The sequence below is a fragment of the Rhinatrema bivittatum genome, chromosome 7, assembly GCF_901001135.1.
Source record: "Rhinatrema bivittatum chromosome 7, aRhiBiv1.1, whole genome shotgun sequence".
Lineage (NCBI taxonomy): Eukaryota > Metazoa > Chordata > Amphibia > Gymnophiona > Rhinatrematidae > Rhinatrema > Rhinatrema bivittatum.
In genome coordinates, this window is record NC_042621.1 from 108,672,195 (window position 1) to 108,700,177 (window position 27,983).

Genomic DNA, 27,983 nt, shown 5'->3' on the forward strand with positions numbered 1-27,983 from the left:
GACGAATGACTTCAGGAGGTCAGACCACCTTTTTATTCTATGGAGCAGTCTGAAGAGGGGTTTTCAGGCTTCTAAGACTTCTATTGCTCATTGGCTTAAGGAGGCTATTGGTTCCACTTACATTATTCATGGTCGTCTGGTTCCAGATGGATTGCGTGCTCATTCTGCGCAATCCTTGTGGGTGGAGGCTCAGTTTGTTTCTCCACAGGAGATTTGCAGAGCAGCAACTTGGAAATCGCTACATACTTTTGCTAGACACTATCATCTGGATGTGGGGCTCCCCATCTTTTGGCAGAAGTGTTCTGCAAGCGGGACTCTCCATGTCCTACCCTGAGTAGGATATGTACAGGGAAAGGAAAATTGGTTCTTACCTGCTAATTTTCATTCCTGTAGTACCACAGATCAGTCCAGAACCCGCCCATTCTGTTGAGGGGGAGAGTCATCCGCTCATTCTGATACTTATAGCAGAGTATTTTTTCATAGTTTGTAAGTTTTGAAAGTTTGGACGTTTTTGAAATTTTGTTGGGCTTGGCTTGGGTATAGATTAATACTGTGGAACTGCAGGTGGCACATGTGGTTAAGTAGCAGTGTCAGTAAAACTTTCTCTGTCTCCATCTGCTGGAAGGGAGGCAAAACCCAGGAGTCTGGACTGATCTGTGGTACTACAGGAAAGAAAATTAGCAGGAAAGAGCCAATTTTCCTTTCACTTCTCGGTGTGCCCTAATTCAGCATCCTCAGTCTTCTTATTTTCATCCTTTTGTTAGAAACACAGAAACATGACTGCCCAATTAATTTAGCTTTATGATTCCCATCACTCCCTTAGAGGTCCCCTGTGTTTATCTTATGCTTAAGTCCAAATATTGTTTTTGTCTCAACTACCTCCACTACCCTCTGTGTAAAGAAGTATTTCCTAAGATTACTCCTGATTCTACCCCCTTTCACCCTCATTTCTTGTTCCCTTGTTGTAGAGCCTCCTTTCCATGGAAACCTTTGAGATATTTAAATGTCTCTGTCATATCTCCCCTATCTCGCCTTTCCTCTAGGATGTACACATTTAGATCTTTGTCTATCCCCATATGCTTTAGAAAGAAGAAAACTGACCATTTTAGTAGCCACCCTCTGGACAGACTCCATCCTGTTTATATCCTTTTGAAGGTGCACTCACCAGAATTAAACACAGTATTCCAAATGAGGTCTCACCAGGAACGTACACTGGGGCAATATCATCTCTCTTTTTCTGCTGACCATTCCTCTCCCTATGCAGCCAAGCATCGTCCTGTCTCTTGCGGTTGCTGTATTCACCAGTTTGGCTATCATCAGATACAATCACCCTCAGATCCAGCTCTTCCTTCATGCTTAGAAGAATTTCACCTCCAATATTATATCTCTCCTTGGGTTTTTGCATTCTAAATGTATTACTCTGCATTTTTTAGCATTAAATCTTAGCTGCAAGACCCTAGGCCAGAGCTTTCCAAAGTGTGTGTCGCGACACTTTAGTGTGTCGCCTGAGGTGTGCCGGTGTGTCGCGCAAGCCCGGTGCACGTGACACACCGGCAAGTGGGAGCCAATGCGGCCGCTAGTGGACCTCATCCCACTGGCGGCTGAGCAGTAAAGAATCGCTGCGCTGTGTGCCGCAGACACACAGCAGGAAGATCGGCATGGCCGTGGTGGAGCTCACCTCACCACGGCCTGAAGAACAAGGTCACGTGGAAACGTGCAGATGCTCCGCCTCCTTCCTGCCCACGCGGCCCCAGAAGGAAAATGTTGCCGGAGCCGCACGGGCAGAAAGGGGGAGGAGCATCAGCCACGTGCAGAAGAGGAGCAGCGTCGTTACAGCGTGTGAGAAGAGGAGGAGGCCCCCACCGCGGATCGGTCTGAAAAGATCAGGGCCGCCGCCCCCGCGATCGGCCCGAGAAGATCAGGGCCGCTGCAGAGCCCGTCCTGCAGCGACCCGTGAAGAGGAGGCCCAGAGGTAAGAGAGAGGCTGAGGGCCCGTAGAGTGTGTGCATGAGATGAGTTGAGAGATTGTGTGCGTGTATGAGGTGAGTTGAGAGATTGGGTTGCGTGTATGAGGTGCGTTGAGAGATTGGGTGCGTGTATGAGGTGCGTTGAGAGATTGGATGTGGGAGTGAGGACCTGAATGTTTGCAGAGACAGCATGTGAGAACCTGTATGTGTGTGCGAGAGACAGCATGTGATAGTGAGAGCCTGTGCTTGAGCAAGACAGCATGAGGGAGTGAGAGAGAGCCTGGGTGTGTGAGAGTCAGACAGCATGTGCAAGAGAGAGACTGTGTATGAATGATTGTATGAGAGATAGTATGTGACAGTGAGAGCCTGTGCTTGAGCAAGACAGCATGTGGGAGTGAGAGAGAACCTGGGTGTGTGAGAGTCAGACAGCATTTGCAAGAGAGAGACTGTATGAATGATTGTATGAGAGAGAGCATGTGAGAGTGAGAGCCTGTGTGTGTGAGAGAGAGAGAGAGAGAAAGCATGTGAGAATGAGAACCTGACAATGTTTGAGGGAAGAAGACAGATGGAGAGAAAAGAAATAGAAAAAAAGACAATATGAAAGGAATTGGCAAAAAAATAAGAAAGAGGAGGTGGAACAAAAAAGCCTGTGACCAACCGATTAGAAAACTAAGTTCAGACAGCAAAGGTAAAAAAAAGAAATAAATTACTTTTTACTGATTGGCACATGTAATCTTTGGTAATGTGCAAGAGTAGCACTTTCTCTATGCGGATCTCACAATGTACAAGATCAACATGGAGGAAGTGGAAACCCACGGGGCCATACAGAGGAGGCAGCAGAATGGGCTTCAGTGCCAATAGCAGCAATCAGCGCCTCCCCAATAGCCATGCGGCATCAGTGACAGTGGCAGCAGAGGAATGAGAGAGGCTCTGAGGTTGCTGGCAAAAGAAAGAGAGGGGGTTTGCCTTTAGTGTACATGTGTATGAATGGGAATCTGCCTAGGGGTGTATGTGTGTGAATGCATGGGTGCCTGCCTGAGGGTGTGTCTGTGTATGAGAATGTATGGGTGTCTTCCTGGGGTTTGTATGTGTGAGAATAGGTGCTGGCCAGTGTGTAGTATATGTGTGTGTGTGTGAGAATGAATTGGTGCCTGCCTGGGGGTCTGTGTATGTGAGAATGAATGTGTGCATGCCTGGGGGATGGTGAGAGAGTGGTGTGAAAATGAATGGGAGCCTGCCTGGGGGTCAGTTTCAGTGTGTGAGAATGACTGGAAGCTTGCCTGGGTGTGTGTGTTTGTGTGAGAATGATTGGGAACTTGCCTGGGTGTGTGTGTTTGTGTGTATGTGAGGGAGCCAGAGAGAGTGTGTATGAGAAAATCCAGGGGAGTAAGAGTTTGTGTGGGGGGTGTGTGTGGAGGGGGAGAGAGCCTGAGAATGTGTCAGTGTCTGTGAGAGCGAGAGGTTATGGTGGGTATAAGAGCATGTATGTGTATGTATGTAACAGTGTATGTGTGAGAGAGAATGGACATGTGAGTATGTGTGAGAGAGGATAACCTCCTAATCCTGGACAATATCAGGGTGACTGGAAATCAAGAGCTCCCACGTATGGACAGCAGGGGCTTTTTAAAATCCTTATTAGTTTTAATTATTGGGTGTTATTTGATATATGTGCTGTTTTGAAATATTTTATTGGTGTTTGGGAAATTGTAAAAAATGTATATGATTTTAATTAATAGAAATTCTATTTATCAGTAGTTTTAAAATATTCTTTTATTAGTATGGTTTTACTATTATAACTGATGCTTTATGTTTCTTGATTTTATTTGTTTTATGAGGAATGGTGGTTCTATTTTTCCATTGTTAATACACAGAGTCTGGCTTCTTGGGGTTTCCATTTCAGTTTTTGTCTAATTTGTGCTCCTTTATTTTGTATTCTGTATTTGGTGAGGGTCTGTCTCTGCTCTGTGTGTGTGACCATTATGAGAGATTCTGCTAGCATAGGGATCTATAGCAATCTGGTTTGTTTTGTTTCCTCAGTAGGTGGTGTATTGGTATTCTAGGACCCAATGTAATATTTACCCTTGCTTTTTCACAGGTAGGGTTATTGTTGTTTGAGTCCTTGGTGTTATTACTGTTATGTTACAATGGGATTGCAGTATAGATTTTGAGTGTCTTTTTTACGAGGTTTTATTTTAGTTCACAATGTGCCTGGCAGTGGAAGGTGTTTGTGCTGCTGTTACTGTGAGGTGACACCAGCATTTGAAAATATCTTTCAGTATGATGAGCTGTAAGGGAAACATTCAAGCTCCATTGTTTGGGGGAATTTCAGTGGATGCACAGAGTTACAGAACTGGAGGTGCAGGATTTATATTGACATTCTGTCTCTTCCTATAAATTCCAGACTTCACTCTCATAGCCACATAGAATTAGTTGAATGAGGCTATCAATAATTTTATAGTGTGAAACTGGCCAGCTTTTTAAAATTACGCAGAAGACCCTTTGGACTTTATTAACACCAAATATTCAAAAGCTGTGTTCATCCCATCAAGCTCATATATCTCATTAAAGAGGTAAATTGAATAACACAATAACTTTGTTTTATTATTGTTATTTATAAATTATAACAATAACATTAATCTTGGAATATTATATATTTTTAATATAAATGAAAGGTTTTCACAAGATAGGTTGTGTCGTGAAACATTTTATTATGTATATATTTAAGGAAACATACGTAAATTGTCGAAATACATTTTGTTCGTTTAACCTTTAACCTCTGGTTTGCTAGTAGACTGAATTACTGTGTCCCGAAATTATGTTTGTCTAAAAAGTGTGTCACCAACATGAAAAGTTTGGAAAGCTCTGCCCTAGGCCATTTCTCAAGCTTCACTAGATCACTCCTCATGTTTTGCACACCTTCCTGGCTGTCCATCCTATTGCAAATTTTGGTATCAACAACAGAAAAACAAACCTATCCCAACACTCGTTCTGCTATGTTGCTCACGAAAATGTTGAAAAGAATCAGTCCAAGGATCGATCCCTGAGAGAACTCCATTTACCACTACCCTTTATCGCTTCCCACTCACCAGTTTCTAACCCAGTCAGTCAGTCTAGGTCCCATACCAAGGGCACTCAGTTTGTCTCCTGTGTGCAACCATGTCAAAGGCCTTACCAAAATCCAAGTACATTACATCTAGTCTCTCCCTTGATCCAACTCTCTGGTTACCTAATCAAAGAAATTGATCAGATTCATCTGATAAGATTTACCTCTTGTAAAATCATGCTGCCTCGGCTCTTGCAAGCCATTAGATTCGAAAAAATGCACTATCCTTTATTTTAACAGAGATTCCATTAATTTGCTCACCACAGAATTCAGACTAAGTGTTCCGTAGTTCCCAGCTGCCTCCTTACTTTTATGAATAGGAACCACATTCGCCCATCTCTAGTCCTCCAGAACAACTCCTGATTCTAAAGAAGCATTTCAGCCAGCAGAGATACCAGACTATCTCCAAGTTCCCTTAGTACCCTAGGATGCATGCCATCTGGTCCCATGGCCTTGTTCATTTTAATTAACTCCCTAAGAACACATTGTTCCGAAAAGCAATAGTATTCTTATTTGTGTTTGTTTTATGTACTCCTGCTCCAGGCCCTTCCACGGTGAACATTAAACAGAAATATTTGTTAAGCAATTTTGCTTTTTTTCTGCTCAGCCTTTGCATGTTCCCCTCTTCACTTCTGAGTATCACAATGCCACTTTTGCACTTCCTTCTATCACTAACATATCTTTTACTTGCATGTAGCCAGATGGACTCAGGACCATTGTATTATATGCTCCCTTGCTAGTAGATGGAGACGGAGTCAGGTTTCAAAGCTGACATCACCTTAGATACACCCCTGCAGTGACCTCAGCCCCTATCTCTCCGTCTCCTAGTAGATGTGAACATGCTTTCCCTATTGGGATCGCCGTACTCTTTAGAAGAAGAAAGTTTACCTTTACATTGGAGAAAGATTGAGCACCACTCTCCTGTGGTGACACCTAAAGGTTCCTCCCCCAATCGAGAATTCCTGATGAGATTTACGAGATCCCTCAGAGGTGTGCCTTGGTCCGGTAGCCGGTTCCCGGCGTGGACTTTACTGCTGAAGCAGCTGAAAGGCAGCGGGTGCAGGAAGCCGAGTGCGGCGGTGATGGCCAAAGCCCTCTCACCCGCAGCCAGAGACCCCCTCTGTACTCAGCCGGTAAGCGCTGAGACCAGGTAAGTAAAGAGAAGAGAGGATTTCTTCTGATTCAGAGATGTTGGACGGGCTTCGGTAAGTCTTCCTCCTGTCTCCTTGCTCAGAGCACTGTACTGCCAACATTTCCGATCCCATTGAGGTAAGGGGAAGTGGGCTTCCAAGCGGGTTGAGGGCCCCCCAGTGGGTTAGGCCCTGCTTCAGGCTTGGTGTGCACACCACGTGGTAGGCCATGGCAGCGCTATCTTGCACGGGTTTTTGTGCGTCTTCATTGCTCTCCATAGAGTATAAAGCGTCGCACGCACTATGCATGTAACGTTGTGCATACATTTGGGCATATGTGCGCTCCAGCATTACACACATCAGTATGCACACTCCTCAAGCGCAAGAGGCGCTCAAAATATGTGCGCACACGATTTCAAGAGAGCCAGCTGAGCACGCAGTTACCATTCATAATGGCTCTGGCAGCAAAGAAACATAAGTGCCATTCCCTTTGTGCTGCCTGCTATATTATTCTGACCTTGATTCTTATATATGTCAGCACTGTGAGGAGAGGCCCAGGGAAAGTTGGCCTACCAGAACTTTGCTAAGCTTAGCTCCTCCCATTCAAAGGATGGGTCAGCCACAAACTTAACCTCTGTCCGGGCCTAACTCCAGCCGGGAAGGTCTCCCTCTCCCAGCCCTATCGGCAGGCCTTGAGACATGCTTCTTCTTACTAAGGATATCCCTGACAGGGACCCAGGCACCACAGATGAAGAAGGGGATCAAAATTCTTTGGAGGATGGGGAAATTCCTCCAGGCTCGGAACCATATCGAGCCATGTTATGATTTTTCCATAGAGATGAATTGCCGGCCCTGGTTTCCCAGACTCTGAAGACTGGGAGTTCCTGGCTCGGACCCTATGATGAAAACAAAGAAGAATCCCATCCTGTTGTCTCTACGGAAAACGTCTTGGTATTTTCCTATACTGGAAGCCATCCAGGAGTTGATGGGATACCCCGGAAGCCAGTTTTAAAGGTAGTTGAACATTAGAAGCACTATACTCACTGTGTCTTGCAGTGAGAGAATGCCTGCGTTTCCCTAAAGTGGATGCCCTGGTCTATGCCGTTTCGAGGCGAGCAACTATCTCAGCAGCCTTAAAGGATGTCCATGATAGGCGATTGGAGTCCATCCTTAAACAAGCCTTTGATGCGACAGCAATAACACTACAGATTGCTTCCTGGTGGTTCACTCATGCCTGCTTCTCTCTCAAGAGAGAGAGAGGCAGATGACTCAGGGGCGCATTCCAGAGAGGCTATGGAGCCCGCCACTGCCTTTTTAGTTGACACGGGCTCTGACCTAGTCCGTATCTCGGCCAGAGGAGTGACCTCCGTGCTGGCGGCCAGAAGACAGTTCTATGTTCCTTGGAAACCGATGTGATGTTTTCTTAACGAATGTCGGTATACAAAAACTTTCAAATAAATAAATAAAGACAGCTATGGCTGTGAAATTGGTCAGCAGGTGCAACCTCTAAGGCAAACCTCACAAAGATGCCCTTTAAGGGATCTATCCTATTCGGAAACAAATTGCAAAAGTTGGCCATAAGTGGGGTGAATCTCTAGTACCTCGGCTACCAGAAGTTAAGAGAAAGAGGTTGCAGTGCCACTCGCCTATGAGGGATCGGTCCAAGGGCTCCCGACGCTTTCGGCCCTCCAGGAACTCGACTTATCAGACGTCTCAGTCCTCGGGAAGGTCTCAGTCCTTTTGTAGTTGATATCCCAAGAGAGGGGCTGGTTCGGATTCAGGTTCAGCCTGAACTCCCCAATGAAGTTATGCCAACCATCCACGGAATGAGGAGATAGGGGGGTCGACTATCCCTCTTCTACCAGCGGTGGGTTGAGATCATGTCTGACCAATTGATTCTGGATATCATACAAAAAAGATACTCACTGGAGTTTCGCAGCACTCCTTAGGACATATTCATAATGTCCCCATGCCACTCCAAACCCAAGAAGCAGGCAGTGGAGATTACTCTTTTAAAGTTCCTCAGGATGAATGCTATAATCCCAGTACCTGCGCCCAAGGAAAATATGGGGTGTTTTTCCATGTATTTCATCGTACCCAAGCAGAAGAAAGGTTCCTTTTGCCCCCATCCTGGACTTCAAGAACATTAACTGACATCTATGAGTGAATCATTTCCGCATGGAAACCTCCATGATAATGGCTTTTTAATCTGGAGAGTTCTTAACCTCCCTGGACCTATCCAAGGCCTACCTACAAATTCCAATCCGTCAAGAACACCAGCGTTTCCTAAGCTTTGCAGTACTGTGCCGCCATTATCAGTTACGGGCGCTGCCCTTTTGCCTAGCCACTGCCCCAGAACATTTTCCAAGATTACGGTGGTTGTGGCGGCAGCATTGAGGAAAGAGGGAATCCTAGTGTACTTGGATGATTGGCTGATCCGGGCAAAGTCCATGGAAGAGAACCTCTGAGTGACCAACAGGGTGACCTCCTTGCTTCAGGAACTCGATTGGATAGTAAACCTGGACAAGAGCAATGTCAAGCCTTCCCAGTCCTTGGAATATCTGGGACTCCAGTTCAACAACAAACAGGCAATGTCTTCCTTCCAACCATGTGGATAAGGAAGTTGATGCCCCAGTTTGGTGGCAGCCCTGGAAGTACTGATGTGGGCGAGGGCTCACATGCAACTGCGTCAACGCTCACTGCTGTCACTTTGGAACCCGCAGTCTCAAGGCTATTCAATCCGTCTCCACTTACCGATGGGAGTCTGCTCTCGCTTCCAGTAATGGTTACAGGAAGTTCATCTGAGCAGAGGTGTCCCTCTGTTATCCCTAAACTGGCTGGTCCTCTCAACAAGCGTGAGTCTATGGGGATGGGGAGCTTACTGTCAGCCCAGGGATGTTGGACAGAAGAAGAGGCCCTCTGGAACATCAACCACCTGGAAGCCCAGGAAGTCAGATTGGCATGTCTACAATTCAGCCACAGACTCCAGGGTCAAGTGGTCCGCGTGATGTCAGACAACGTAACGATGATAGCCTACATCAACCGCCAGGGAGGAATCAAGAGCCAGCAAGTGTCACAGGAGATAGAGCTCATTATGGAATGAGCGGAAACACATCTACAGATGTCAGCCTCCCACATCGCAGGAAAAGATAACATCAGAGCAGACTTTCTAAGCAGGGAGAGTCTGGATCCAGGAGAGTGGTGTTGTCAGCCAAAGCCTTTCAACTGATAGTAGACCCCTGGGGCCTCCTGTCCATCGATCTACTGGCCCCATCTCTTATTCTTTAGTCGCAAAAGAGGTCCTTGGTCCCTGGGGGTCAACACTCTGGTTCAGTCCTGACTGGAAGAAGAGTTGCTATACGCCCTCCCTCCGTGGCCCCTGCTGGGCAGGGTCATTCGCAGAATCGACCACCACAGGAGATTAGTCCTGCTAATAGCTCCAGATTTGCCCAGGCATCCGTGGTATGCAGACTTGCAGAGACTCTGGGAGGAGAACCCCCTATGCCTCCCACAGCACATGGACCTACTGCAATAGGGACCATTCCTTCATGAGGACCCAACTCAATTCTGTCCTTGAGAGGGCTCGCTTGATGAAGCAAAGATATTCAGTGGTGGCAATTGTCACCTTGCTCTGCACTTGGAAGTTCTCCAGGTCCCTAGTGTATCTGCGGATCTAGAGAGTATTTGAGGCCTGGTGCGAAGAACGCGGTGTCCCCCCTCGGGCTGCCAAAATCCCACTTATTCTGGAATTTTTGCAGTACGGCTTAAATAAATGTGTGGCCCTTAACTCCTTGAAAGTCCAGGTAGCGGCTCTCTCATGTTTCAGGGGTGAGGTGATTGGGGCCTCCCTGTCGGCTCATCCTGACGTGCCATTTTCTGAAGGGAGTGAAGCACTTTCAACCTCCCTTACAGTAGCGGTTTCCTTGTGGAATCATAATTTAGTACTGGATGTTTTGGTAGGTTCTTCCTTTCAACCACTGTACAGTCTTTCCTTGTGGTTATTGACTTTGAAAACGGTGTTCTGGTAGCTCTATGCTCAGCACATTGCATTTCTGAACTGCAGACATTGTCATGCCGGGAACCGTTCCTCCGGATGGCTCCAAGAGTGCTACAGCTCCATACTGTTCCATCCTTTTTGCCCAAGGTAGTATCGGAGTTTCATTTGAACCAGTCCATTTCGTTGCCATCTCTAAATAAACTTAAGGATATGGAGGAATATCGACGACTCCATCATTTCAATGTCAAGAGACTTTTGGTGAGGTATCTGGAAGCCTCAGAACCGGTCCGAAAGACAGAAGGAGGGTGAACCAGCATTGCGGGCTACCATAGCTTGCTGGATTAAGGAACTGGTTACGGGAGCCTATATGGAGACAGGAAAGCTGTTACCTACTCTGGTTAAAGCTCATTCCACCAGGGCTTAGGCAGTCTCATGGGCGGAAGCTAGACTGCTGTCTCCTGTTGATATCTGCCGAGCCGCAACATGGTCCTCCTTGCATACCTTATCCAGGTTTTATCATCTGAGAGGATGTAGCCTTTGCAGGAGCAAACTCCCTCCCCGATCAGGAGTAGCGTTTGTACATCTCATTGGTTCTGCGTCCATCTGGCTACACGCTAGGAAATGGAGACATTACTTACCTGATAATTTCATTTTCCTTAATGTAGATATATGGACTCTGCATCCTGCCCTTGACTGCCCGAGAACTGTGCCAAGGATTTGCCCGTGAGTGGGTCTCGAATCCCAGAGATTACTGGTAAGTGGTCATCCAGTCCCTAGATCAGGGCACCTATATTCTTACTGGAGTTCAGTGTTTATGGTTGGTTGAGTACAGTTACGGTTATCCATTTTTAATCAAGTTCTTTTTCACTAGTATGTCCACAGTGGCTTTTGAAGAAAATGCTGGGTTGAGGTCACTGCAGGGGTATATGTAGGGTGACGTCAGCTTTGCAATAAGAACATAAGAACATGCCATACTGGGTCAGACCAAGGGTCCATCAAGCCCAGCATCCTGTTTCCAACAGTGGCCAATCCAGGCCATAAGAACCTGGCAAGTACCCAAAAACTAAGTCTATTCCATGTTACCATTGCTAATGGCAGTGGCTATTCTCTAAGTGAACTTAATAGCAGGTAATGGACTTCTCCTCCAAGAACTTATCCAATCCTTTTTTAAACACAGCTATACTAACTGCACTAACCACATCCTCTGGCAACAATTTCCAGAGTTTAATTGCACGTTGAGTGAAAAAGAACTTTCTCTGATTAGTTTTAAATGTGCCACATGCTAACTTCATGGAGTGCCCCCTAGTCTTTCTATTATCTGAAAGAGTAAATAACCGATTCACATCTACCCGTTCTAGACCTCTCATGATTTTAAACACTTCTATCATATCCCCCTCAGCCGTCTCTTCTCCAAGCTGAAAAGTCCTAACCTCTTTAGTCTTTCCTCATAGGGGAGCTGTTCCATTCCCCTTATCATTTTGGTCGCCCTTCTCTGTATCTTCTTCATCGCAATTATATCTTTTTTGAGATGCGGCAACCAGAATTGTACACAGTATTCAAAGTGCGGTCTCACCATGGAGCGATACAGAGGCATTATGACATTTTCCATTTTATTCACCATTCCCTTTCTAATAATTCCCAACATTCTGTTTGCTTTTTTGATTTCCGCAGCACACTGAACCGACAATTTCAGTGTGTTATCCACAATGACGCTCTTTCTTGGGTGGTAGCACCTAATATGGAACCTAACATTGCGTAAATATAGCATGGGTTATTTTTCCCTGTATGCATCACCTTGCACTTATCCACATTAAATTTCATCTGCCATTTCAATGCCCAATTTTCCAGTCTTACTCCGTTTCTATCTGCTGGCCAGGGGAGCATAACCAACTGGTCCTGAGTACATCTGTCTGCACTAAGGAAAGGTAAGTAATTTCTCCTATTGAGGACCCAGAAAGGCAAACAATTTTGACACTGCAGAGTACTTTATTATGGAGCTTAAATATGCGGTTCTGTTAGAAAAAGGGAATCAGGAATTAAAATTCAATTAAAGTTGGAGACACTTATTTCATGTTTTTACAGGACGGATTATTACAGTGAATCTAGAATGCGAGAAACATAGTATCAATTCTCCACAAGATATATTTCGCAGAGACATGCATATTTGGCAAAGATGATATAGTTTGAGCTGTATATTAAATGTGGTAAAGATGTAGGAACTTCGGGGCATGCTTTTTGGTCCTGTGAAGTCATTTGGTTTTGGAATAAAGGCTTAAAGTTTGCAGAACATAGTTTTGGTTTAAGTTGCAACACACAACAGAAGCAATTTTGTTTTGAGCTGTCTTGTGTTCTTCCTGGTAATAAATATAAAAACATATGGTTAAGGAAAGCATTATTGCAGGCTAACAACTCTATCTTACATAATTGAAGATGTATTGAACTCTCTTTAAACATGCAGTAGAAGAATGCATTACATAAACTTTGATTATGGGGGAAAAGTGGTTTTCCAAAGAAAAGGAAAATGATTCTAGACATACAGGATGCGCACCTAAAATTTTTACCTCCAGGAGCATGGTACTGAATGATTGCTAAAATAGCATGCAAGATTTCAGTGCATAGCTTGGTAAGTTAGACCTGTATAGAGGAATTGATAATTTTGGTTTGAGGACAGTTTTGGAGTGGGTGGAGAACAGAAGGTAGGTATACAGTTCTTGGTGTGGGGGAGGGGAGGGGATTTGAGAGGATGATTAAAGGAAGTGAGTTTTTAAGGAGCTTAATTAAATTTAAAATAGATAAGGTGATTGGCCCGGATGGGATACATCCGAGGGTATTGAAGTCCTGGCAGCTCCGCTAGCTGATCTTTTCAACACTTCTTTAGAGTCAGGAGTAGTTCCTAAGGACTGGAGAGGGGCAGATGTTCTTAGTCATAAAATTGGAAATAGAGATGAGGCTTGGAATTGTAGGCCAGTTAGTCTGATCTCTGTGGTGAACAAATTAATGGAATCACTGCTAAAACAAGAGGATAGTGCGGTTTCTGGAATCCAATAAATTTCATGATCCGAGGCAGCATGGTTTTACTAGAGGTAAATCTGATCAGAAGAACGATCAAATTCTTTGGGTGATGAGAGAGTTGAATCAAGAGAGAGTGCTAATGTACTTAGATTTCAGTAAGGCCTTTAGCACGGTTCCTCACAGAAGACCTATAAATAAATTGAGCACCCTTGGTATGGAACCTAGAGTGAACGACTGGGTTAGAAACTGGTGAGTGGGAGGTGATAAAGGATAGTGATAAATGGAGTTTATTCTGAGGAGGGTCATGTTACTAGTGGTGTGCCTCAGGGATCAGTCCTTGGACCGGTTCTTTTCAACTTTTTTGTGAACAGCATAACAGAAGGATTGTCGGGAAAGGTTTATCTTTTTGTCAGTGATACCAAAATCTGCAACAGGTTAGACAACCAGGAAGGTTTGGAAAACATGAGGAAGGATCTAGTGAAGCTTGAGGAATGGTCTAGAAACTAACAGCTAAAATTTAATGCTGCTAATTGCATTTTGGGTGCAAAAACCCAAGGGAGAGGTACAGTATTGAAAGTGAAATTCTTCTAAGCACCAAAGAAGAGCAGGATCTGGGGGTGATTGTATCTGATGACCTTAAGTGGCCAAACAGGTGGATAAAGCGACAGCAAAAGCCATAAAAGTTGCTTGGCTGCATAGGAAGAGGAATGGTCAGCAGAAAATGGGAGGTAATGTTGCCCCTGTATAAGTCCCTGGTGAGACCTCATTTGGAATACTCTGTACATTTCTGGAGACCGCACCTTCTAAAGGATATAAACAGGAGAAGGGTAATGGATACATGGAACAACCTCCAGTGGAGGTGGTGGAGGCAAAAACGGTATCTGAATTCAAGAAAGCATGGGATAAATACAGGGGGATCTCTGAGGGAGTGCTGGGAATTGTAAGGGCTGGATAAATTGGACAGATGGGCAGACTAGATGGGCCATGTGGTCTTTTTCTGCCGTCATGTTTCTGTGTTTCTCTGGAAGAGATAGAGCTAGATTGTAAACATTGTTACAAGTACTGTTTCACAATTTGTATATATGCTGGTACTATAAGAGTAACATTTGTTTTTATGTATTCTGGTTTATGACAATGGTGGAAAATGAATAAAAAGATTTAAACATAACAAAATTACTGGCCACATAGATAGACAAAGGACCATTAGAAATGCTGTGCAGAGTCTGACCATGGTCCATTAAGCCCAGCATCCTGTCTCTAGAATTGGCCAGGATGTGGAAACTGTTGCCAGAAGACATGGTCAAGGTAACCAGCATAGCAGGGTTTAGAAGACATATAGACAAGTTCCTAGTGGAAAGTCCTTAAAATATTATTAGCCAGATAGAGTAGCGAAAGCAATTGCTATGCCTGGGAATGAGTAACAAAAAATAGATATTTTTTGGGATGTGCCAGTTTCCTGTACGTACCCGGATCAGTCCAAACAGTAGTAGGCACCCCCCACCCCCTTGCCCAGGAAAGTTGAGCACCGTTTTTCAACGGAATTTGTGCTTTCGATGCACAGGTCTTTTCTGGCTAGTTTGGAGGATCAGAATGATCCCCCGGCCCCTCCCTCCCCTTGGCTAAAATCTCTCGGGTCACCACCGGGCAGGGCCCTCGAGCCCCAGATTTACCAGGCACCACTATGGTCAGGACCGTACCAGGCGTACCGGATCCTCCAGACCCTCCTCTGCCAGATCCGGATCCAGACACGGATTTGTCGCTTCCAAACTTGCCAGTCGACGGGGCGACCCACAGGTCCTACGACTATTCCAACAACTATTCCAACGGGAAGAGCTTGACCCACTCATTCTTTTTGTCTTGGACGAACTTGGTATTGAGGTCCCTCCGGAAGAACCCTCAACTATACACACTGTGGACCCGGTCCCGGTGGGACTGAGGGCTCCGCCACGTACGTTTCTTTTCCACCCCATGCTGATGTAGCTTCTGCTTTGGGAGTGGGAGTCCCCCGAATCAGGTCTTCGGGTGGGAAGGGCAATGGATAAGCTTTACCCTCTGCCAGACCAATGTCTAAAGATGCTTAAGGTACCTACGGTAGATGTCTTGGTGTCCGCAGTCACCAAATGCACCACCATCCCAGTGGTGGGGGCGACGGCATTAAAGGATCTTCAGGATCATAAGTTGGAGCTTCATCTTAAGAGGGTCTTTGAGGTTCTGGCTGTAGGAGTTCGGGCGACAGTCTGTAGCAGTCTCATGCAGCGGGCAAGCCTCAGGTGAGTTCAACAATTACTCAGCACCCAGGACCTCCTGTCTGCAGAGGTGGAATGGCTGGAAGCAGTGGTGGCTTAAGGGGCTGATGCCCTCTACGATCTCCTCAGGGTGCAGGCCAGAGCTATGGTCTCAGCGGTGTCCGCCAGACGTCTCCTATGGCAGAGGAATTGGGCTGCAGACTCCTCTTCTAAATCGCAGTTAGGCACTCTCCCCTTCAAGGGTAAGTTGCTTTTTGGCAAGGACCTGGACCAGCTTATCAAATCCTTAGGTGACAATAAGGTTCATAAGCTGCCTGAGGACCGTCCTAAACAGTCCAGATCTTTTTTTTTCCGTCACGCGTCTGCTTCCGGGGGCAGCGCAGGTACACAAGCCGCGGGGAGCTTTCCAACGAAACACCTCCACTAGATCTCAAGCATGGTCTCATTCCTTTTGGGGCCGACGGCCCTTCTGAGATGGTACCCACCAAGGCCCCGCCACAAAGTCCTCGCAGTGAGATACGGCCGGCCCTTTCCTCCGTTCCAGACTTAGGTGGTCGGCTGTCCCTATTTCTCGAGGAATGGGTCAAAATTACTTCGGATCAGTGGGTCCTCGGTAATCGAAAGAGGCTACGCTTCAGAATTTGCTCGGGATCTCCTGGACCTCTACTTAATCTCTCCCTGAGGAACTCAGAAGCATCCAGCGGTGTGCCAGACTCTCAACGGGCTTCAAGCACTCGGAGCCATGGTCCCGGTCCCCCTACAGGAACAGGGGTCCGGCCAGTATTCCATCTACTTCGTTGCCCCAAAAAGGATGGCTCCTTTCAACCTATCCAGTTTACGACAAGTAGCTACATTTTGTTTTACCAAAGTGATAATTGTATTCTAAATAGCTGATACTTTATATTCAATAGCAGATATTTCATGAGTATAATTATACATATATAGATACATATAGATACATAGAAATAACGGCAGAAAAAGACCAAACGGCCCATCTAGTCTGCCCAGCAAGCTCCCACACTTATTTTCCCATACTTATCTGTTTCACCGACCACCAAGTTCAGGGCCCTTGTTGGTAATTGTTTGATTCGAATTTCCTGCCACCCACTGCCGATGATGCAGAGAGTAATGTTGGAGTTGCATCAAAGGTGAATCGGTAAGGGTAGTAACTGCCGCATTCCCATCCCTCTTGTAATTTACCTAACTATCCCTTCTTACCCAGCTTCACATGTTTTGTACCTTTCGTCATCATATTCTAGCAAAGTTTACTTAGATCCCCTGTTATGTATTTCTTGGAAATGTGATATTGTGCGCTTTTTAGCCTCTTGCTCGCAGGAAGAGCGTGGCATTTACTTCAATGTTGATCCCAGTTACGTGTATCCCTTGTTCGATGTAATGCATTCTTTTATGCTATTCACGTTGCGCTGTAAACCGATGTGATATGTAATTTTGCACATGAATATTGGTATATAAAAGTTCCAAATAAATAAATAAATCAAGCAAGTTATCCCGATGCTGATTTACCCCGACTGCACAGATCAATGCCTTGTTGGATGTTGTCAGAATGTAAATCCTCTTTTCCACATTTCCCTCTGCCGTTGAAGCAGAGAGCAATGCTGTATATGAATTCAAAGTGAAGTATCGGGCTTAATTGGTTTAGGGTAGTAACCGCCGCAATAAGCAAGCTACCCCCACACTTATTTGTTTACCCAAACTGTGTAGTTCAGTCCTTGTTGGTTGTTGTCTGAATGCAAATCCTCTTTTCCACATTTCTCCTTGCCGTGGAAGCAAAGAGCAATGTTGGAGTTGCATTAACCGTGTGAAGGCTTACTGAGTAAGGGTAGTAATCACCAGGTAGTAGCCACCATTCCAGCAAGCCACCCCCATGGCTCTACTCTTCATTCCCATCCTCTAGCCTTTATGGATCCACAGTTTATAAAACAACCAGCAGAGAGAAAAAGGAACACTTAAGTTTGGCACCTTAGACCACTCGACCATTTTAACAACTAATTATTAACAGCTTCTTCCCACTATAAAATCCATTGTTCAAATTTGACCACTACATCATGTTATAACTCAGTTTTAGCAATTAAAAGTAGCTGAATGTAATCTGCTTTGAAGTGTCTGAAAGGTGGAATTTAAAGCAAATAAATAAACAATAAAGTGCTCAGTTATATCTTGGAGTATTAATTCAATTGGTTATTTAGTACTTTCTTCCATAATCAAAGTCCAGTTACCAAAATGAGTTGGAGAGGAGTTCAACACATCAATTTGCAGTATTTGATGAGCCCAGAACTTGAGAAGAAGCAGATTAGGGCACAAGGTCTACAGATCCTGCACCATGTCTATCCATCACAGTCCAGAGCCACAGGGCTACCACTGCAGCCGCAGCAGAGAATTCTGGGGCAGCAGATGCAAGCAATCTTGCAGCTGGCTGTACCATTGCTGCCATATCTATCATTTCCTGTCTCTCTCAGGTCACGAATACTTCAGTGATTCCAGCTTTATCCCCACTCTCTGAAATGAGTCTCATGAAGGGCAAACCGCATAGGCTGAAATTATCCCAGCATCTCCAAAGCCTCAGATGTAGTTTCCACCTTCTCCCTCAGCTCCTTTCCAGATTTGGAAAACTGCTCCACTGCTAGAAGGCACTCCTTAAAGGAAAAATGCCATTCCACCACTGAAGAACAGGACATTGAATTTACTTGGAAAAACTGCATAGAAGATTCAACTCGGACACAGGTAACCTCCTGCCTTGGAGGTTTAGAAAGCTGAAAAACATCAGGACTGGAGACTAGGAAAATATCAGGAGAAGAAACTAAAAATCTATGATGCCCTTTTTCCCTGGTAAATGAGCCCCAGAGAATTCCTCTTCACTAAGAAGGGGAGAATAGATAATTGGTGTATCTCAGCCACCAGAGAAGAATTCTTCTCTTTCCTCTTGGCCATTAAAAGGCATCTTGCACAACCATTCAAGCAGCCACAATCTTGGATCCCCACTACTGTATTGTTTTTTCCTTCTTTTTCATATGGGAAAAGGAACAAAATACGGGAGGACTTAAGTGATGGCTCACTGATGAGAGCCGGAATTCTAGGCAAACTCTCTTTTCCCTCCAAAAGATAGATGTAGAGTCAGAAAACATTTCTTTCGTTAACTAGTGGAAAAATGGTACTGTAAAAAACAGATTGTAGAACAAAAGCTTAAGCATCTCGTAATCTTGGCTATCATCTCTTGTCATGTTTTTCATTTGAGTGGATTAGAGGTTGGCATTACTTGCATTTCACAGTAGGGGAGACCATTTTTCTTTTAATGATAGCTAGAGAACATTCAAGAATGAGGTTAGCCTGACTTCAGTGCCAGGAAAAATAGTGGAAAGTATTCTAAACATCAAAATCACAGAACATATAGAAAGACATGGTTTAATGAAACAAAGTCAGCATGGCTTTACCCAAGGCAAGTCTTGCTTCACAAATCTGCTTCACTTTTTTGAAGGAGTTAATAAACATGTGGATAAAGGTGAACCTGTAGATGTGTAGTGTACTTGGATTTTCAGAAGGCATTTGACAAAGTTCCTCATGAGAGGCTTCTAGGAAAAATAAAAAGTCATGGGATAAGTGGTGATGTCCTTTCGTGGATTACAAACTGGCTAAAAGACAGGAAACAAAGAGTAGGATTAAATGGACAATTTTCTCAGTGGAAGGGTGTGGGCAGTGGAGTGCCTCGGGGATCTGTATTGGGACCCTTACTTTTCAATATATTTATAAATGATCTGGAAAGAAATACAAGTGAGGTAATCAAATATGCAGATGATACAAAATTGTTCAGAGTAGTTAAATAACAAGAAGATTGTGATAAATTGTAGGAAGACCTTGTGAGGCTGGAAAATTGGGCATCCAAATGGCAGATGAAATTTAATGTGGACAAGTGCAAGGTGATGCATATAGGGAAAAATAACCCATGCTATAGTTACACAATGTTAGGTTCCATATTAGGTGCTACTACCCAAGAAAGAGATCTAGGCGTCATGGTGGATAACACATTGAAATCGTCGGTTCAGTGTGCTGCGGCAGTCAAAAAAGCAAACAGAATGTTGGGAATTATTAGAAAGGGAATGGTGAATAAAACGGAAAATGTCATAATACCTCTATCGCTACATGGTGAGACCGCATCTTGAATACTGTATACAATTCTGGTCGCCGCATCTCAAAAAAGATATACCGTAATTGCGATGGAGAAGGTACAGAGAAGGGCGACCAAAATGATAAAGGGAATGGAACAGCTCCCTTATGAGGAAAGACTAAAGAGGTTATGACTTTTCAGCTGAGGGGGGGATATGATAGAGGTGTTTAAAATCATGAAAGGTCTAGAACGGGTAGATGTGAATTGGTTTTTTACTCTTTCGGATAATAGAAAGACTAGGGGGCACTCCATGAAGTTAGCATGTGGCACATTTAAAACTAATCAGAGAAAGTTCTTTTTCACTCAACGTGCAATTAAACTCTGGAATTTGTTGCGAGAAGATGTGGTTAGTGCAGTTAGTATAGCTGTGTTTAAAAAAGGATTGGATAAGTTCTTGGAGGAGAAGTCCATTACCTGCTATTAATTGAGTTGACTTAGATAATAACCACCGCTATTACTAGCAACGATAACATGGAATAGACTTAGTTTTTGGGTACTTGCCAGGTTCTTATGGCCTAGGTTGGCCACTGTTGGAAACAGGATGCTGGGCTTGATGGACCCTTAGTCTGACCCAGTATGGCATGTTCTTATGTTTTCCTGTTTTCTACTGACCAAGTCATTGAGATGTATTTACCTGGAGGCAGATGTAGCTTTCAAGTATGCTGTTTGTAAGCCTTTGAGAAATGTTTGTTACTGTGCTGTTTTGTTAATATTTATACAACACAAACTGATCTTGCATTCCTCCTGCATGCTGTCTGTTGAATCCTTATTTAATCTGTAACTGAATCCTATATATATATATATATATATATATATATATATATATATATATATATTATTGCTCATTGTCCTCTCTTGCACCTGCTGCTGAACATATTGCATTTCCCTCTGTTAATGCAGGTGCTGGCTATGTCGAGCCGCTCATGGCTGAGCTATGCCTATCAATCTCGCTTTCATCTTACACCCCTCTCCTATGAAACTTTAGAGTTTGCATCTGGCTTTGCCTCGGAGCAGTGTCCTGAGGGCATTGTGGCCATTTCCACAAACACACTGAGGTAAGTACAATGAGTAAGCTGCACAATCCTTCCTCTTCTGCCCCCTGCCTCCCCCCCCCCCCCAAATTTGAGTTTGTCTTTCTCAGCAGAAAGTCATGCAGAAATTAGGTTTGAAGGTCTTACAAACATCTCTCATCTAGTGTTTCTGTTTCTGCCACATGTTAACTAAGGAGGTCCATGCTGAGCTCTCGGTGCCTCACTTTGTGTCCTAATTTTATTTAGTATGGGTCTGATTTTAAAAAGCATTTACATGCGTAAAACTGGGTTTTACGCATGTAAATGCACTTTACGCGAGTAAGTGGGCTTTTGAAAATTGCTACAATATATGCCATTGAATCGTCCATAGGATTTATTCGCATAAGTGCACTTTACGTGAGTAAATGGCTTTTGAAAATTGCTACAATAGTAGTTACATTTATGCACGTAACTCCTTTGAAAATTACCCCCTATATGTAGCATTGGAAATGAAAATTTGTTTTATGCACTCATCCAATACCATGAGAAAACCTCTTTTCAGCCTTCCTTAAATTGCCGCCTTTACTAAATTACAATTAGAACTAATAGTACTGCAGAAGGGTGACTGTCCATCAAATCCAGAGACGGCAAGATGGCAGCTGTTGGCCATGCCAGTATACCCTCCTGAAAGAGACCGCCAGCTGTTTTAATAAATGGTGACTTAGGAATTAAAAACTCTATCCATTGCAGAGTAAACTTGGCTCCCTACATTATATGTTCCACTGTTAACTTTGGATGTAAATGTGTACTTTATTGCTGTGTATTTGAAGGATGAAAGGAGTTCTTAAATACTTTAGACTATATTGACTTGCTGACACGGAGCCAAGCCCTTTTCTGTTTTCCTTTCTTCCACTCCTTTTATTTACAATACCTTATAAAAGTCTTTACATCCTTGTACATTTTTCACATTCTGCTGTCTACAAAATAGAAATCAAAATGTGTTAAAGTAGGAGTTTGGTTCATTGATCTACACCACTGGTTCTACACTTTCATTGTGAAAGAATAATTTCCTAGTGTGTAGCCAGATGGACTCAGGACCAGTGGGCTATGTGCTCTTCTGCTAGCAGATGGGAGAAGATTTAAAAGCTGACGTCACTCTAGATATACCCCTGAAGTAACCTTAGCTGTTCAGTATCTCTCCATCTCTTAGCAGATGCGGACACTATCCCACACACTAGAATAGTGTTAACAATTACAGCAAAGAAGAAAGAAAAATAAAATGTACCTTAAAGAAGATCGAACTCCGCTCTCCTGTGGTGAAACCTAAAGGTCCCTCCCTCAGTTGAGAATTCCTGAGGTGATTTCCGATATCTCTCAGAGGTGTGCCTTGGTCCGGTAGCTGGTTCCCGGTGTGGACTTAGCCCCTAGAGTGGCTGAAAGGCAGCGGGTGCACAACCGAGCGCAGCGGTGAAGGTAAAGCCCTCTCCCCCCGCAGCTGGAGACTGTCCCGGCACTCAATTGGTAAGCACCGAGACCAGGTAAGCAGAAACCTTTAAATTCAGGTCTCAGAGGCTCGGATTGCCATACCAGTTCAATTTCCTTTCCAGCGAGGTAAAAGGGAGCAACAATTGGGTTGAGCAGCCCTGGTTGGGCTAGGCCCCAATCTGGAGCATGGGTCCATGTGGAGACCCTCGGGGGCGCCATCTTGCACGTGGGGGGGTGTCAGCTTCCCTTCTCGAAGGCAGTACACGTGGGGCAGGCCGGGCAGCTGATGTCCCTAACTTGTGCGCGTCCAATATAGACACGTGCACAGCTGCGTGCATAACCGCATGCACAACTACACGCACAGCCGCATTTACAACTATACGCGCGCATTGAAGCTAGAGGCAATGGCACCGGCACCCAAGAAGGCGAGAAGGCACTCTTTGCACAGCCTGCCACATCAGAGCCGCGCAGCCTGAACTGGCGTCGTGCCTGTGCCAGCATTGTGAGGAAGCCCAGGGGGAACCAAAGCCTGGTCCCTCACTGTCTGGGGATGGGTCAGGAACTACTACAGACGATAGTTCCCTGGACCTATGCATCTCTGAGATGACTTCCCCACAAGAGGGCACCTCAGGGGCTCCTACGCTGACTCACCCTGAGATTAACATGGACCCAGGGACCTTCTCCTGGTTAGAATTTTTTCCAAGGGCTACAAGCCTTCGATCAGGCACAATCAGCCCTGGCTGTACCCCAGGCTCAACCCCGGCCAGAAGCACAAGATCCTCCCAGCCCTGCTCGGATACCTCAAGACATGCCTCGCCTAACCAAGAATCTCCCTGACACGAACCCAGACACCTCAGATGATGATGGCGACTCCATGGAAGAAGGAGAAATTCCTCCAGGCCTGGAACCATACCAAACCATGCTTCACTTCTTCCACAAGAATGAATTACCAGCCCTTGTTTCCCAGACCGTGAAGACTCTGGGTATTCCAGTCACAGACCTGATGGCTGAATCAAATAAGAACCCCATCCTGGTGTCCCTTCGTAAAGCCTCATGCAACTTCCAATGATGGAAGCCATCCAGGAACTGATTGACCTGGAGTGGGATGCCCCGAAGGCCAGTTTCAAAAGGGGTTGGGCCTTGGAAGCCCTATACCCTCTAGAACCAGCAACCAAGGAAAGCCTGCATTTCCCGAAAGTAGATGCTATGGTCTGTGCCATCTCAAAGTGAACAACAATTCCCATTGAGGGAGGGGCTGCATTGAAGGATACTCAGGATAGACGATTGGAATCTATAGTTAAGCAGGCCTTCAACGCATCAGCAATGACACTGCAGATTGCTTCCTGCTGCGCACTGGTGGCACGTTCCTGCTTGCTCCTCTCGAGAGGCAAATAACTCCGGAACGTAATCTGGTGAGACAATGGAACCTGCAATAGCCTTCCTGACGGTCGCAAGCTCAGACCTGGTGCGTACCTCAGCCAGAGGCGTAGCCTCAGTAGTGGCAGCCAGAAGACAACTATGGCTACGAAATTGGTCTGCTGATACGAATTCTAAAGCAAATCTCACAAGAATGCCCTTGAAGGATTTATCTTGTTCGGAAGCGAATTGGAGAAGTTAGCCTGCAAGTGGGGCGAATCCCCAGTGCCTCGGCTACCAGAAGATAAGAATAAAAGATCTCAGCATCCCTCTCCCAGAAGAACCAAGGGCTGAGGCTCGCAACACTTTAGAACCTACAGGAACTCGCAGTTCCAGGCATCTCGTCCCTCCGGAAGGTCCCAGCCTTTTCGGAACCGACAAATCAAGAGAGGAGCAGGCCCAGGGGCAGGCTCTAGCCGGCTCCACAATGAGAATGAGCAGACCCATCCACAGGAAGAGAAAATAGGGGGTCGACTTGCCCTGTTCTACCAAAGATGGGTCGAGATCACGTTGGACAAATGGGTACTAAACATCATTCGAGAAGGTTACTATCTGGTGGTTCCGCAGCATCCCTCAAGACAAATTTATAATGTCACCCAGCCACTCCCACACCAAGAGACTGGCAGTGGAAGCCACCCTGACAAGACTACTCAGTCTGAAGGCAATAACTCTGGTTCCCACACTCCAACAAAATACGGGGTGCTATTCCATCTATTTTATCGTTCCCAAAAAGGAAGGATCATTCTGACCCATCTGGCACCTCAAGAATGTCAACCGTCATCTGCGGATACTACACTTCCGCATGGAGACTCTTCGCTCAGTCATAATGGCAGTACAACCAGGAGAGTTTCTGACCTCCCTGGACATCTCCGAAGCCTACCTTCACATTCCAGTCCATCAAGATCCACCAGCGTTTTCTATGCTTTGCGATACTGGGTCACCACTACCAGTTCAGAGCGCTACCTTTCGGCCTAGCAACCGACCTCAGAACGTTCTCCAAAATTATGGTGGTCATTATGGTGGCAACAGAGGAAGGAAGGGATCTTGGTACACCCTTACCTGGGCGACTGGCTGATCAGGGCAATGTCGTCGGAAGAGAGCCAGCAGGTGACCAGCAGAGTCAAGAGCCTACTGCAGGAACTCGGGTCATGAACACGAGCAAGAGCAGTCTGCAGCCCTCTCAATCTCTAGAGTACCTGGGGGCCTGTTCGACACCAGACAAAACAAAGTCTCTTCCCTCCCCCGAGGAGAAGGAAACTGATGGAACAATTACGACAATTGATGGCCAATGCACGCCCAAAGGTATGGGACTATCTTCAAGTCCTTGGCCTCATGGCATCAACCCTGGAGGTCATTCCGTGGACAAGGGCCCACATACGATCGCTCCAGCACTCCTTACTGTCACGATGGAACCCACTGTCCTAGGACTACTCAATTCGCCTCCAACTACTAGCAGAGGTACTTCCTCAGCTTCAGTGGTGGCTACAGGAAGACCACCTAAGCAAAGGAGTAAGCCTATCCCCACCAAACTGGATCTTGCTCACTACAGATGCGAGCCTGCGAGGGTGGGGGAGCCCACTGTCAGGAGCTGACGGCAAAGGGACAATGGAACAAAGAAGAGGTAGAATGGAGCATAAATCGCCTGGAAGCTCAAGCAGTCAGACTAGCGTGCCTGCGATTCAGCCACAGACTCTGAGGCAAAATGATTCGAGTGATGTCTGACAACACTACAACGGTGGCTTACATCAACCACCAGGGAGGAACCAGGAGCCAGAAGATGTCTCTGGAGATAGACCCTCTCATGGCATGGGCGGAGATAAACCTACAAGGGATCTCGGCCTCCCACATCGCAGGAAAAGACAACGTCTCAGCAGACTTTCTCAGCAGAGAGAGCCTGGATCCGGGGGAATGGGCGATGTCAACCACAGCCTTCCAACTGATAGTAAATCGCTGGGGACTCCCAGCCATGGACCTACTGGCCACCTATCCCAGTTCTCAAGTCCCCAGGTTCTTCAGCCACAGTCAAGAGCCACACTCCCAAGGGATCGACACTCTCGTTCAGACCTGGCCAGAGGAAGTCTTACTGTACGGCTTCCCCCATGGCCATTACTGGGCCACAGGGGACTAGTTCTACTAGTGGCCCCGGATTGGCCAAGACTACCATGGTATGCAGACATGCAAAGACTCCTTCGGGGTACCCTTTGTACCTACCTCCACACAGGGACCTTCTCCGGCAGGGCACGATTCTTCACGAAGATCCGTCTCGATTCTCTCTTACAGTCTGGCCCTTGAGAGGACTCGCCTGAAGACGTGCGGTTACTCTAAGGCCGTGATTAACATCCTACTCCGCACACGCAAGTTCTCCACATCCCTGTCATATATACGGATCTGGAGAATATTCGAAGCCTGGTGCGAAGACCACGGGATACTCCCACGGACGGACAAGATCCCCATGATTCTGGACTTTCTACGGGACGGTATGAAAAAAGGGTTGTCTCTCAACTTTCTCTAGGTTCAAGTAGCCGCACTGTCCTGCTTCAGAGGCGAAGTGGATGGTATCCGACTATCAACTCATCCGGATTTTTCCCGCTTCCTGAAAGGGGTTAAACAACTCCGACCACCCCTAAAGTGGCTGGTGCCCCTATGGAATCTCAATTTAGTACTAGACTTCCTAGCAGGGGCTTCCTTCAGACCAATGCGTGGTCTGTCACTATGCCTCTTAACATTGAAGACTGTATTCCTGGTGGCAATATGTTCAGCTCGTCGCATCTCCAAGCTGCAGGCATTATCCTGTCGGGAACCGTTCCTTAGGTTCATTCCTGGAACTATACAGCTGCGCACCATCCCCTCCTTCCTATCGAAAGTGGTTTCCAAATTTCATTTAAACCAACCATCTCCTTACCATCTCCGGATGAACATAAGGACTCTGAAGACTCCCGCCTTCTTCGCCATCTAAATATCTGCAGACTCCTGGTGCGATACCTGGAAAGATCGGAACCGGTGCGCAAGACAGATCGCCTATTCGTTCTTCACAGTGGGAAGAAGCAAGGAGAAGCGGCCTCACAGGCAAACATAGCCCACTGGATCAAGGAAGTAATCAAGGCAGCCTAAATAGAGGCAGGAAAGCCTTTAGCACTGCAGGTTGAGGCTCATTCTATGAGGGCCCAGGCAGTATCTTGGGCAGAGACCAAGCTATTGTCGCCCACCAAGATCTGTTGGGCGGCGACGTGGTCCTCCCTACACACCTTCTCCAGGTTCTACTGCCTGGATGTTAAGACCTGAGAAGACGCAGCCTTCGCAAGGGCAGTACTAAGTGGGCCTCAGGCAGCTGGTCCTGAGTCCATCTGGCTACATGCCTAGGAAATGGAGAAATTACTTACCTGAATTTCGTTTTCCTTAGTGTAGACAGATGGACTCAGCATCCCGCCTACGGCTGCCCCAGAAAAGGAGGACCTTGGAAAAAGGAACCTCGACACTAATCAATTACGGGTAAGACATTGTCTACCCCTAGTACAAGACATCCACAGTTTGTCCGGTGTTGGCATTAATTGGTTGAGTCCACTGGCGATTTCCAGTTTTGAATCAGTTGAACCAGTTCAGTCAAGTTAATTGAGCAAAGATATATCCAAGGTGGCTTTTCAAGGAGGATACTGAGGAGCTGAGGTCACTGCAGGGGTATATTTAGGATGACGTCAGCTTTGAAATCTGACTCCGTCTCCCATCTGCTAGCAGAAGAGCACATAACCGCTGGTCCTGAGTCCATCTGTCTACACTAAGGAAAATGAAATTATTAGGTAAGTAATTTCTCCAATTTTGGAGACAGTTATATACTCTTGGTTGTCCATTATGTTCTTCTTTCCTCTAGGCGAGCTTGACTTGCCAACCAAGAGTTCCATAACTAAAAGGTTATGAATTGTATTCCTCCAATATACAAAGGAAAGCTCAGTGTCCTCTCTCCACTAATGCAAAATTGTCATTTTGGCTAAAAGAAAAGACTTTGTAATCCATAAGTTCTGTGCAGCAGAACATTGCCATGCTATAGGCAGAAGTCCAAAGATAGCGACCAAAGGAGTAAAAGGTAGAGAAAGGGAAAGAACATTCTCAACACATGTATATACCAGTCTCTAAAATTGTTGAATTTTTTCGCGAGATCACAACACATGCCCCATGGTACCCTCAGCAACATTACATTTCAAACATAAATCAGATTCTGTTAACCTGCTAGATATGCTTGTCTTGATGATGTATATTTATTTATTTATTTAAACATTTTTATAGACTGGCTTTCATTGGGAACATCACATCGGTTTACATAGGTCAAAAATGCAGCAAACAGGCTTTACAGTGAACTGAAAACTAGATTTTAAATAACTTAGAATAAACAGGCTTTATAGAGAAGTGAAGACTAGATTTTAAATAACTTAGAGCTAGCAATTT

At 45.5% G+C, this 27,983-nt stretch overlaps 1 protein-coding gene across 1 annotated transcript in view; it reads left to right on the forward strand.

The window, feature by feature from the left end:
- Positions 1-27,983, forward strand: part of SF3B3 (splicing factor 3b subunit 3) — a 247,983-nt gene that overhangs the window by 139,109 nt on the left and 80,891 nt on the right. Inside the window, exon 17 of the mRNA XM_029608907.1 lies at positions 20,536-20,690. Within this exon, the coding sequence (XP_029464767.1) occupies positions 20,536-20,690 (155 nt within the window). The remainder of the gene's footprint in view (positions 1-20,535; positions 20,691-27,983) is intronic.